This window comes from Nelumbo lutea, chromosome 1 (assembly GCF_056320005.1).
Source record: "Nelumbo lutea isolate HS-2025 chromosome 1, American lotus-T2T, whole genome shotgun sequence".
Classification (NCBI taxonomy): domain Eukaryota; kingdom Viridiplantae; phylum Streptophyta; class Magnoliopsida; order Proteales; family Nelumbonaceae; genus Nelumbo; species Nelumbo lutea.
Window position 1 is genome coordinate 166,312,935 of NC_142684.1, and position 13,400 is coordinate 166,326,334.

At 42.3% G+C, this 13,400-nt stretch overlaps 1 protein-coding gene across 4 annotated transcripts in view; it reads right to left on the bottom strand.

Moving 5' to 3' along the window:
* The window catches only part of NRPA2 (nuclear RNA polymerase A2), a 73,202-nt gene that overhangs the window by 15,761 nt on the left and 44,041 nt on the right, over nucleotides 1-13,400 (bottom strand). For all 4 annotated transcript variants that reach the window (XR_016104062.1, XM_088960308.1, XM_088960309.1 and 1 more), the window contains 4 exons: nucleotides 10,020-10,123; nucleotides 9,873-9,948; nucleotides 3,597-3,725; nucleotides 3,374-3,517 (listed from right to left, as the gene is read on the bottom strand). Coding sequence is in view for 3 of the 4 variants with exons in the window: in XM_088960308.1 (XP_088816434.1) it covers nucleotides 3,374-3,517; nucleotides 3,597-3,725; nucleotides 9,873-9,948; nucleotides 10,020-10,123 (453 nt within the window). In the remaining variant the exon portion in view is untranslated. The remainder of the gene's footprint in view (nucleotides 1-3,373; nucleotides 3,518-3,596; nucleotides 3,726-9,872; nucleotides 9,949-10,019; nucleotides 10,124-13,400) is intronic.

Genomic DNA, 13,400 nt, shown 5'->3' on the forward strand with positions numbered 1-13,400 from the left:
ATTGCCTGTGCACCTAGGCACCTGTTGTGGATGCATTCGTGGGAAGAATTACCGCCGCCGGCAGCAGCAGAGAGGGGGGCCCACACAGCAGCTTATCTTGCCACGTCAGCTCTTCTTGCCAGCTCGCCAATAGTTTACTTATTCCAGTTCTGTTCTTACTTATCTAGTTCTGTTCTTACTTATCTATTAGATATAGGAACTGAGTTCTGTTAGAAGTCTGTTAGAAGTAGTTCTGTTCTTACTTATCTATTAGAGATAAGAACTGAGTTCTGTTAGAAGTCTGTTAGAAGTAGGAGTTTGATTTAAAGTTGGATTGTCCTAGCTTAGTCGAATGGAGTAAGGAGTCTCCTCTTGTAATCTCCTATTTAAGGAGCTGTGATTTGGGAATAAAGTATTCAGTTTCCAGTCAAGAGAAGAGTAAAAGGAGAGTTTGGGTGGTCTCTTGGACAAATCACCCATTCGGTTTTCCACAATAGGGTATGCACGCAAGGGAAGGCGCAAGGGGAAGCAAGAGGTTCTCCCCGTGGACCGACCAGTGACGAGATCCTACGCCCGGGCCCATAACATTCTGGTATCAGAGCCTACCGTCATGGGGGAATAGGAGCCATTGTCTTCCAGGGTCCACGAGCTGGAGCATAGGCTCGCAGAAACCAGCATGGAGGTTCGTGAAGTCAAGGATGATGTTCGGCAGCTGCGACGCCTGCTGGAAGCGTTCCTCTCCAACAAAGAAAGAAGTTCTGAGGGAACCGCCACCACCAACAGCCACCGTCCAGACTGGGCAGAGACGTCCAACGAACAGCAGATCGCTGCCCCGACCGCCGCTGTTATTCCCAAGTATAGCCGGCTGGAATTTCCATCTTACAATGGCACCGGAGACTTGTTAGGATGGTTGTACCGCTGCGAACAGTTCTTCCGTAACCAGCGTACTGATGACAAGGATAAAGTCAGTCTGGCCGCCTCCCACCTATCAGAAGAGGTGCAACTTTGGTTCTACAGACTTGATCAAGAATAACCCGGTCTCAGTTGGGGGCAGTTTAAATCATATTGTCTCCTTAGGTTCGGACCACCGTTGACAAGCAACCCACTGGGCGAGTTAATCAACCTCAAGCAAATTGGAACCGTGGCAGAATACCAACGCCAGTTCCAAACCCTTCTCGCCAGAGCAACCTCGGTTTGCGTAGATCAGCAAGTCGATATGTTCACATGGAGATGCAACACCCTCCCAACCTGGTCACAGCCATGAACCTAGCACGCGCCTTCGAACGCAAATTGCAACTCAGCCACGGAACCTTCAGTATGGGGCGGCCTCCATCAGCATGGGCATCCCCGGAACCACTCGGAATGGCTCCATATCCAACAGCCAGCCAAGAACGGAAGCCACAGACGAGCACCAATTCCAGATCAGCACCCAGTGTGGGGAGCAGCGTCGTTACACCCCCTATTAAGCACTTGTCCAAGGCTGAGATGGCAGAACGCAGGGCGAGGGGGCAATGTTTTAATTGCGATGAACTCTACTCAGTAGGACACAAGTGCAAGAGACTTTTCTGCCTCCTGGTGAAACAAGAGGAAGATGAGGATGAACCCCCTTCATTAGAACCCGATCCAGGAGGGCAAGGTCATTCCACCTATCCGGGATTCCTTTGACGGTGTTTCCCAACACCCATCCTGAATTCGAGCTTGAGGACAAGCTCGTAGTCCAAGAGGGGAGTAATGTTGTGGATGTATTCATGGGAAGAATTACTGCCGTCGACAGCAGCAGAGAGGGGGGACCCACACAGCAGCTTATCTTGCCACGTCAGCTCTTCTTGCCAGCTCGCCAATAGTTTACTTATTCCAGTTCTGTTCTTACTTATCTAGTTCTGTTCTTACTTATCTATTAGAGATAGGAACTGAGTTCTGTTAGAAGTCTGTTAGAAGTAGGAGTTCTGTTCTTACTTATCTATTAGAGATAAGAACTGAGTTCTATTAGAAGTCTGTTAGAAGTAGGAGTTTGATTTAAAGTTGGATTGTCCTAGCTTAGTCGAATGGAGTAAGGAATCTCCTCTTGTAATCTCCTATTTAAGGAGCTGTGATTTGGGAATAAGGTATTCAGTTTCCAGTCAAGAGAAGAGTAAAAGGAGAGTTCGGATGGTCTCTTGGACAAATCACCCATTCGGTTTTCCACAATAGGGTCTGCACGCAAGGGAAGGCACAAGGGGAAGCAAGAGATTCTCCCCGTGGACCGACCCGTGACAAGATCCTATGCCCGGGCCCATAACAGCACCCCTGAGGGGAACACCTTTTAAATCATTGCTAACAACAATGAAAATTTTCCTGCAAAATCTCACTTATGGTATGGACTGCCCCTAGGGAGAAATCTCACTGCATGTATAATATGTTCCCAGCTGGAGGAAAATAACAACCTAATTTACATTGCTGGCTGGCCCATGAGATTAGGTGTTCGCATATGTATGATCAAGCTAAAGAGGCAAATTATTGTGGTCCTCTTTTACCAGCTGCAATCGACAAGAGTTTCATAGTGCACACCATGAAATGCAAGATACTTGCCATTTTATGGGCCTGGATGGATGTAATCCTCTCTACAAGTATGTATCTTATACATCTCTTTTTTGTGAAGCTTTTGAATATACAACCTTTTCTTTGTACAACAACTCATAAGTAATATAGTAAATACTTTACCTTATTCAAAAATATAATAATAAGCAAAGTATATTCTATGGCTCTCTAAGTTGAAAACTAGTTTTTATTTTTATGTTTTTTTATGATGCCGCTTCAGATGCATACGTTTATATTCAATTTGAATGAATTAGTTGCACACCTGTAACCATTACATCTCCCATATGGAAACACCAATGCAAGGCACAGTGCAACCCCAAAAAATGCCTCATCGCCTATGCAACTATCTAGGCAATAATGATTAGACAGCTACATTTCAAACTATACTGCTTTTTCTCTTATGCCTTAGAAGATCTCAACATTTGAAGCAAAAATTATGAATCAAAATGAGAAGTGCAGAACCATGCTGAGAAAAGGATGTATGAATTTGTGCACACCTGTAACCATTTCAGTAAGGTTGTTGGCCCATGCACAGTGCTTTTATTAACCAGGGCTTTTTGCATGTTTTGATTTTCAGATAGTTCAATGCAGTATATAACCTTTTTCTCAAAAAATATTGTATATGAATGAATTAAAACTCTTAGCGTATATGGAATTCCAAACAGCTATTTAAAACCTTGAATATTTGAATAAATTAAAAAGCACACCTAGAAATCTTAGCATAGTTTCCTAGCTGCTAGCTACTTCCTCTGATGATGATCCTAAGGCTGAAGCCTAACACGCCACCTAAAATATTGGAAAACAAGAGTCTAATTACCTTCTGCATAGGCTTCTTAGGCTTTCTCACATCAACAGCAACATAGTCTACAATAACGGGTTCTGAACCCTTTAGTTTGGTTGCTTTTGTTGTACCTGTAACTGTGTTGTAGATGCTACAATATGGTTCATCTGGATGAACTTTCTGAAAGCAGATAGAATGAGATCAAGGATCAACAAAAAAAAATCGAAGAAAAAAAAGAGCCAAAAGAAAAGAATCAAACCTGTCCAACATATGGAAGTCCATCTGAATCAATCAAAGAGTGTGTAGACTTGTCCACATTACTCCTTGCAAACAGTTTCAGATCTTCATCTGACTTGCCGCTTTGATCTGCCAAGTCAATAGTTTCTGTCTGCATAAGAACAACCATTAGCATGGAAAAAGATTAAATTTGGAAAGATAACAGAGACCAAGTGTAAAGAGACTGGGCCGAATGGGCCCTAACATCCTCTCTTGTAATATCTTTTATTTTATTGTTGATGGGCCACACTTAATGGGCCTGTTATTTATTCTTGTTTTATTCTCTTTATGTAACTGCCAAGCTGGCCGCCCACTTAAGGGCATTCTTGTCATCATCTATTTTTTTAGATCTTAATAAAATAGGCTTAGAGGAGAATGAAGATTAATTTTTGACTCCTTCTCTTACCTCTACTTTTTGCCATCTTCTTATCTTGTATAGCTGTTCAGACCTTTTCTTTACTTCTTTTAATCCCTAAATTTGTTCTTGATATTTGAGGACTGATTTACATCTTGGTATTAGAGCAGGTTTAGTTCTTTCTTTTTCTTCGTTCCCATACACTCTAAAATCAAGAGAGTGTATGGAGAGATAAGTTCTCTATAGTATAGAAGATCACTTGCCTAGTTGGTAGAGGGTGTGGAGAGTTTAGATCTGGCTGGATTTTGCCAAGAAGCGGTGTTGTTCTAATGCTGCCCGAAACCCTAGCCAACTAGAGATTTTTGAGGTTACCAGGAAAGGTGAAGATTGGGTGTGGCGCTCTGTGCTTGGAAGGTGTCTCGTGATTGTTAAAGGAGGGCGGTTCAGGTTTGGAAGAGTTTGGGTTGGTCTAGTAGGTACGGCTGCATCTTCTCTCTTCCTCCCAACAACTGGACGGAGCAAAACCCTAGTTTTTCAAGAACCCAAGTTCTAGTTTGACTTCAAATAAGTTTATATAGACAAAATTTCTGGTTCTTTGATTTTCGTTTGATTGATGGAAACATACGGAAGTGAGTTCAAGCAGGTGCCGGTTTTTGGCCTTGGCTTAGTAGATTCCGTTTTGACTGGTGTAACCACAATCAAGCTAGATGGGACAAATTATCTTGCTTGGGCATAGTCTATAAAAATCTATTTCTGTAGTAGAGGAAAACTCAGGTATCTCACAGGCAGTAAGGTGAAACCCGAAGAGACAGACCCTGAATTTGAAAAATGGATGCAAGAGAACTATACTGTCATAGGATGGTTGGTCAACTCTATGCAACCTCATATAAGACAACACTATCTCTGAATGTCTTCGGCTAAGGAGATATGGGACAGTGTTACTAAGACCTATTCACAAAAATTGAATGTAGCCAGAGCTTATAAGTTGAAAAGTGATGTGAAAAACCTGAGACAAGGGGAGAAGAGTGTAGCAATCTACTACTCTATACTGAAATCCCTATGGCAGGAAATTGATGTTATGGAGACAGTGGTATGGGAGAGTAAGAAGGATGTTGAAATGTATAGAAAGCTGGTGGAGAGAAATAGGGTGTTTGAATTTCTCACTGGACTCAACCCTGAGTTTGACATTATTAGACAAAATATCTTGGCCAGAGACGAGGTTACTCTTTCATAGGCGTATGCTATGATAAGTAGTGAGGAGAGTAGGTGGCAGATTCAGTTGCAGAGTACACCTACAGAACATTTTGCACATGCAGAAATGAAGCCAAAGGGCCCTACTGAGAAAAGAGAGCAAATGTGTGAATATTGCAAGAAACCAAGACATACAAAGGACACCTACTGGAAGCTTCATCCTGAGCTTCTCCCTGATAAATTTAAGAATAACAATAACTCTAAGAAGGGCAGTCAGGTAGGAAAACCTAAGACTGCTAATGTTGCTACAGTACCTGAAGGAGGAAGTAAGGAGAGTGAAGAGAAATCAACCATTGAGCAGTTGGCTTCAATGAATCTGGATTTTGAAAAGTATGGGAGGCTCCTAAATCACTTGGAAGCTACGGTTTCTTCAGCTCACCCTTCCAACAACACATCATCTTCATCAGCTTTTGCTCACTCAGGTATTCGTGCTTCTGCAAATCATGCTTCAGTTTCAGGTAATCATAAAATCCCTTGGATTATTGATTCCGGTGCATCAGACCATATGACCAGCATGTCTAACCTTTTTTGCTCATATCACCTTCTCTCTAGAAAAGAGAAAATATCCTTTGCCCCCATCTCTGGTAAAGGTGATATAAAGACCTCTGACACCCTTTTCTTATCCTCTGTTCTTCATGTCCCTAAACTTAACACAAACCTTTTATCTGTTAGTAACTTAACAAAATCCATGAATTGCAGCATAACCTTCTTTCCCACTCATTGTGTTTTTTAGACCCTGCAGTCTCAGAGGATGATTGGGAGTGGCCATGAGGTGAACGGAATATACTTGCTGGACACACTGGATCAAGCTTTGGGACCACATCATGGAGTTGCCTTAGAGTCAGTTGTGTCGGAGTCTGTTAACAAAATTTTATTATGTCACCTTCGGTTTGGTCACTTGTCTTTTTCTGCTTTGAGTCATTTGTTCCCAGATATGTTTAAAGGAGTGTCTTTATCGAGTCTTCATTGTGAGTCATGTGAACTGGCAAAGCATTGTAGACATTCCTATTCAATTAGCAAAAAAAGATCTCTTTTTCCTTTCCATATTATTCACTCTGATGTGTGGGGGCCATATCATATGCCAACCATTGGGGGTTAAAGGTACTTTATCCTTTTTATTGATGATTATTCGCGTTACACTTGGATTTATCTCATGAAATCCAGGGATGAAGTACCAGCTATTGTGAAAACATTTCATGAACTCATCCTCAGCCAGTTTAATACTCGTATCAAAATATTCCACTCTGACAATGCTAACGAGTATTTTGAGAGAACCCTCTCCACCTATTTAGAAACTTTTGGGGTTATTCATCAAAGCTCTTGATCCTACACTACACAACAAAACGAGGTGGCGGAAAGAAAGAACAGACATGTGGTTGAGGTTGCCAGATCCCTCTTATTTGCATCTCATGTTCCTATAAAGTTTTGGGGAGATGTTGTTCTTACTGCTACTTTTCTAATCAACCGTATGCCCTCCCGGGTCCTTGGCTTTAAAACCCCTTTTAGTCTTCTCTTCCCAAATGAGGATATCTTTTCTCTTCCTCTCCGTGTTTTTGGGTGCACTTGCTATGTGCATATTCATAGTCATCAAAGGCACAAGTTTGAACCTAAGGCTCATAAATGTGTTTTTCTGGGATATGCTTCCACACAGAAGGGTTATTGCTGTTTTGATCCAGTTCGTGGCACCCGCTTTGTATCTCGGGATGTCACCTTTGCCGAGTTGACTCCCTTCTTTAGCATTCCTCCTAAGGGGGAGAAATTTGACGAGCCCTTTGCTATGTCTCCAGCTGTTCCTCTTCCCATTCCTTGTGAGTCCGATCATGGGGTGTCCACTTCCCCCACTGGACCTACCTCTGATAATCCTTGTGAGTCTGATATTCCTGCTCCGCTCTCCAAAGGTGGTACCAAAGGCAGAGATTCAGACATGTGCAGGTTGTTTCCACTCCTTCAAAAGAGCATCTCGCTACTCCCATCATTCCTAAGGTAACAGGTCAGCCCTCTAAAAACCCATCTCTAACTGCCCCAGACCTTGACCTTCCTATTGCTCTCCGCAAGGGCAAGTGGAAGTATACAACCAATTGTATCTCCAAACACTTGTCTTATAGCCTTCTCTCCCCTTCCTACTACTCCTTTCTTGCCTTTGTTTCTTCCCATGTGATACCCAGGTCTGTACTGGAAGCAATATCTCAAGTTGAATGGAGGGATGCTATAATGGCCGAAGTAGATGCATTGCATAAGAACCATACATGTGATATTGTTGACTTGCCAGAAGGGAAGGAATCAGTGGGTTGTAAATGGGTGTTTACCATTAAATATCACTCGAATGGCTCTGTTGAGAGGTTTAAGGCTCGGTTGGTTGATAAGGGCTACACTCAAATGTATGGAATTGACCATCTTGAGACATTTGCTCCTGTAGCTAAGATGACCTCAGTCAGGGTTTTACTATCTCTAGCTGCTACTTTTGACTGGCCCCTACACCAGTTTCATGTTAAAAATGCCTTCTTGAATGGAGACCTGCATGAAGAGGTCTATATGTCTCTACCTCCAGGAGTGTATGGGAAGGAAATGAAAAGCAAGGTGTGTAAACTACACAAATCTATTTATGGTCTCAAACAGTCTCCTCGAGCTTGGTTTGAGAGATTTCGGGCCGCTCTTGTCTCCTTTGGTTACACTCAAACTCAATATGATCATACACTGTTCTTGAAGAGAAATGACTCTCTGGTGACCTTCTTGATTGTTTATGTTAATGATATTGTGGTCACGGGTAATGACACTGAAGAGGTTAGTAAACTAAAAGGATTTCTCAACTCTGAATTTGAAATCAAGGATTTGGGAGATCTTCGGTATTTCTTGGGCATTGAAGTTGCTCGATCTAAGGATGGTATCTTCATCTCTCAGCATAAATATGTCCTTGATCTTCTTGCTGAAATTGGTAAACTTGGAGCTAAACCCATCTCCACTCCTATTGATTCTAATCATAAGCTTTCTACTACAGATGGTGAGCTTTTGTCTGATAAGGGTGTGTTTCAGAGACTGCTTGGGAAGTTGTTATACCTTTGCATGACTCGGCCAGATATTTCCTATGCAGTAAGTGTTATTAGTCAATTTATGCATTCTCCCAAAGATACTCATTTAGCTGCTACAGAAAAGGTTCTGTGCTACTTGAAAGGTACCACAGGGAAAGGTATTCTATTTGCTAAACATGGTCACATGAGGCTGGAAGCTTTTACTGATGCCGATTGGGCAGGATGTATTGATGATAGAAGATCCACCTATGGTTATTGTGCTCTGGTTGTTGGGAATATTGTGTCATGGAGGAGTAAGAAACAACATGTAGTTGCTAGATCCTCAGTTGAAGCAGAATACAAGGCAATGGTACATGGTGTGTCAGAATTACTATGGCTACGTTCCCCTCTAGAAGAATTGGGAGTGGACTACAAGAAACCAATGATGCTCTATTGTGACAACCAAGCTGCTACCAACATTGCATATAATCTTGTTCAACATGACAGAACTAAGCACACTGAGGTTGATAGGCATTTTATAAGGGAAAGAGTTTCCTCGGGAGAAGTTTGTTTACCATTCATCACATTAGAAGAGCAACTAGCTGATATCTTGACCAAGGGAGTTCCAAGAGGGAAAATGACACACTATATAAGCAAGCTGGGCATGATTGACATCTATGCTCAGCTTGAGGGGGAGTGTAAAGAGACTGGACCGAATGGGCCCTAACATCCTCTCCTGTAATATCTTTTATTTTATTGTTGATGGCCGCCCACTTAAGGACATTCTTGTCATCATCTATTTTTTTAGATCCTAATAAAATAGGGTTAGAGGAGAATGGAGATTAATTTTTGAGTCCTTCTCTTACCTCTACTTTTCGCCCTCTTCTTCTCTTGTATAGTTGTTCAGACCTTTTCTTTACTTCTAATCCCTAAATTTGTTCTTGATATTTGAAGACTGATTTACATCTCCAAGCAAGCCAGTATGCAAGTACAAATGCACCAACAAATCAAAGGAGAAAAATCAAAATGGAAGCTAAAAAGAAAAAGTACCGCATTCAACTAATTGCTGAAAATGGCATTATTACTATTTATTTCATAAAGACCAATGTGTCATTCAAATTTCAGTAAAGTTGGTCAATCAACAAAAACAATCATATTCCTTGGTACATTTCTCCACATCACTCCCTCAAAAAGTCAAGTGAGACCAAATTGCCTAGATTCAGAAAGGACAGTTGAAACTTTCCATTCAATTCAGACATCACAAAAATTAGATATTTTGACTTTTCTGTAATTACACAGAAAAAGGCTGGAAAAAATAGATGCAAACCACATTTAGTCCATCATTTAGCTCTTTTAAAATCATGCTGGATTAAAACCTAAGAATTGTTTCTTCAAAAGCCCAGACTGTCTGGACATCATCCGATTGTGTGGATGACATTAGAGGAAAGAGTGGCTCATGTCATGGTCAGGTCACGCCTGGTTTATAAATTTAGTTTGAACAGAAGAACTGAAAAGAATTTTCTAGCAATTTGTCTTTTAGAATAATATTCTTGAAATATAAAATTTATCAATATAAAAAGAGACGAAAATATACATAAAAAATGTTGAGCTTGTTATAGTGATGGCATGCATAATAACAAACACAAACCTGATATATGTAGCCATGACAAAGGCCACGCTCTACAGAAGACTTATTCAAGATCATGGCATCCTCCATATCATATCTGGCAAATATAATTAAATTAGAGCAGATGAATACTCCAAAATAAACAAAGACTAAAACTTAAATACTTACCCAGAATATGCTAAAACTGCAACAATAGCATTAGTTCCAGTGGGGAATTCATCAATGCTATACTTTGTATATGCACTTGTTCGTACAATTGGAGTTTGGGGAGTCTACATAAGCATGCAAAACATTGTTATAACAGGGCAACAATGCAAACAGAGAATTCTATGAGAGGAATTTCATACATACGACGTGCACAGTAGGCTTATGTAGATTACAGTTCACCAGAGTAAACCATGGTTCATTAGTATTAAAAACAACAAAAAAGTTCAGCAGAAGGGTAGGCAAACGGACTACATTAAAGAAAACCCTCTGACAACAAAAAATACACAAACCAACTTAATACATAGATCATAGTGCAAATACGTAAGATTCTACTATGGGTGCTCATGAGAGATACTAAGCATAAACTACACTTCCACAGGAGATTAGTACCATCTGAGATTTCTAATTTATCTTTCGTAAATGAACCAAGCCCCCAATATAGTGCCGGAAAAGATGGGGTTCTCCCTCCCACCTCTTTTATTCAAACCTCATAGTTACAATGATATTACCAAGATTAGAACTTCTGAGGATAGCAGTTCTTTTAACCCAATTAACTCTCACACCCATGACTCGTGTCAACCATTTAAGTTTCTTTTTTTCACTGTTATATTTCAACAACCTGCCTTCTTCCTTTTGTAGTTTACCCACCACCAACTTTGAATCTCCTATAACCAACTTACTAATGTGCATATCCTTTGCTCTTTGCACACCTTCCATCATAGCTAAAGCCTCAGCCCCCAACAAATCCCCTACACCTCTTGGCCCTGAAAAAAGATCAATAATATTGCCCTCCTCATTCCTGAAAATACCATCGATGCCTGAAGAACCTGGCCACCTGGGTTGCTAGCACTACTCCCATCAAAGTTTGGCCTGGTGAAGCCCTGGAGTGGTGGGGACCAAACAGGACTCATAACAGACTTATGTCAATCTGAACAAGTCACATCCCTCCAATTACCCATAATATCACCTACTATAAAATCAGCAAACAACTCCAATGAAGGGGGTTTCTGGTCCCTGCATACCTGAACTAAGATGAGAGGTCAAAGCTTCAAGTTTCAGAGGACTGGCTTCTAGCTTCTTGGTTCTTGCTCCGAAGAGGGTTTTCAGCACTGTTTTGTTTGGTGTTAGTTTCTATTGGGCTCCTCCCAATAGCGTGGCAAACTTGTTTTATATCAAAACCAGTCTTCTAAATTCAGTGTTGTGAGAGGAAGGTATGGGAGAGGAGAGGAAGTACAAGGTGGCGGGGAAATGGAGACTGGAGTTGTTCATTGAAGCCAAATCTTTCCTGTTTGAGCAGGGAAGGACAAAGGGGAAGGCCCTCTTGAAAATCAGAGAAGGGAGCAGGGCGTCAATTCTCCTACAAGAGGAGGCCTGTGTGTGGTTGAAAGGTTTTGTAGATGGAACTGTAAATTCCTTATGGGAAGAAGGTTGGAGAAACTCGTTGACCTGTGAGAACAAGAGGTTCGAATCTGTGCTAAAAAGGAATGGAAAAGGGTGGTTCATAATGGTTACCGAACTCTTTGGTAATAACAAAAAGCAAGTGGTGTATTCCAGAAGGCCTGAAGCGGAGAGGGTGGGCTTCTTTCGCTTCTAATCTTCAGGCTTTTCTCTTGGATGTCGAAGGTAGAGTAGAAGAAGCCCCTGGTTCGAAGGTTTGTTCTGTCCTGTGTAATCAGGTGCCCTGCTCTAAGCTTTACCCTGAAGTTTTGGTGTCCAGCTCGACTGTCCTCCGACGAGTTGCTTTGGAAGAAGGGAGTGGGAGCTGGGAGAAGAGGGTGGTCCTAGTGGCAAAAAGGGTGATAGAAGATTGGACAAAAGTTTTAAAAGTATTAGCAGAGAGGTTGGGATTAGATGAAGATGTAATGTTGCTGCCTTTTGCTGAAAAGAAAGCTATACTGGATATTGGAGTTAAGAAACTGTTCTCCAATACTTTCCTTGTAGAAGGAAGTTTGATTCAGGTCCAGAATTGGGCTCCAGATTGCAACGAAGTTGAACCCAGAACCAGCAGCCTTTTGATTAAACTTCTTGGTCTTCCCTTCAACCTTTGGAATGATCAAATACTGAGGAAAATTATTAGAGCGTTGGGTGGAGTTCTGTTGGAGGCTAACTTAAGAAACTTGAGAGCGGTGGAACTTAAGGTTGCTGGGATCAAACCAGAGAACTTGCCGCAGACCTTCAAAGTTCTTTCAGAAGGTGCTTGGTACAAGGTCTGGTTAGCTTCAGAAGATGAAGCCTTGCTTTGGGGAAGACGACCAGAGGTTGAAGGAACTGACGAGCTCGCAGGGTGGTGTACACGTGGCCTTCAGGGGCTGGCAGGAAAGCCTGTTGTGTGTGGGCGAAATACAGCGGAAGGGGAACAGTCGTAGGGGCGCCCCAAGTCTCGAAGCCTTCCTTTTAAGGCTTCTTTTTCAAATTTTTTTGAAGAGGGGTTGTTTAAAGAGGGTGGCCCGTCCTATGCTGACGTGGCTAAGTTGGGAAAGAGCCGTTTGTGCTCTAAGTCTCTATCTGAACCGGCTTTAGGGAAGGTCGGGCCGATCGGGTCAGTGGTTGGGCCTACTCTCAGTTTTAAAAGCCCGCGTGGCAACTTAAGTCATCACGTGGGGCGGGGCAGGCTTGGGGCGATGATAGATGGCAACTTTCATCTATCATCGTCTAAGTCTCCCCCTCACTCCGGCCTTTGTGCCGGGTCCGACGGGCAGCCGGCGACGTGCAAAATCTTAGCATTCCTGATAGCCCGAACCCGCACTATTCGAGAGGCAGACCAGAAGAGAAGGAAGAGGCTGATCAAGGTTGGCTAAGTTGCGGTTCAGATTCTGATTATGATGAAAGTTCAGAAGCCTGTGGGAGTTTAGGCAGTGCGGCAGATGAAGCTTTAACTAAAGGTCAGAACAGAGATACTTTTAGCCTGAACTGCTTGTTCTTAGGGGATTCAGGGGGGGAAGGAAAGGAGGAGGGGGAGGAGCGGGTGTTTGATCTTAACCCAATTCTGGCTGAGCCCCCCCTAGTTCTAGTGCTTTGCAAGAGGCCGAAAAGGAGGTAGCTCGGGTCTTCTCAGAGCGGAACAAGGGTACCTCACAGAGAGGTACATACTTGGGTACAGAAAGGGGTCATTGTGTTGATACAACGACAGGGATTTTCCTCCCCCATCTCTGGGAGACAGAGTGCTCTAATTTCTCAAAAAAGAAAGTGACTACCTCTCCTTCGCCTTTGCTCTCTCCTCACTTCTCTACCTCAGGTAAATCCCTCAACTCTGTCAATTCAGTTTTGGATACTGATGAGCGCTCCGTATCTCTTGTTCCATATTCTCTTCCCAACCAAGAGTCGGAAGCCCTTGGTCTAAAA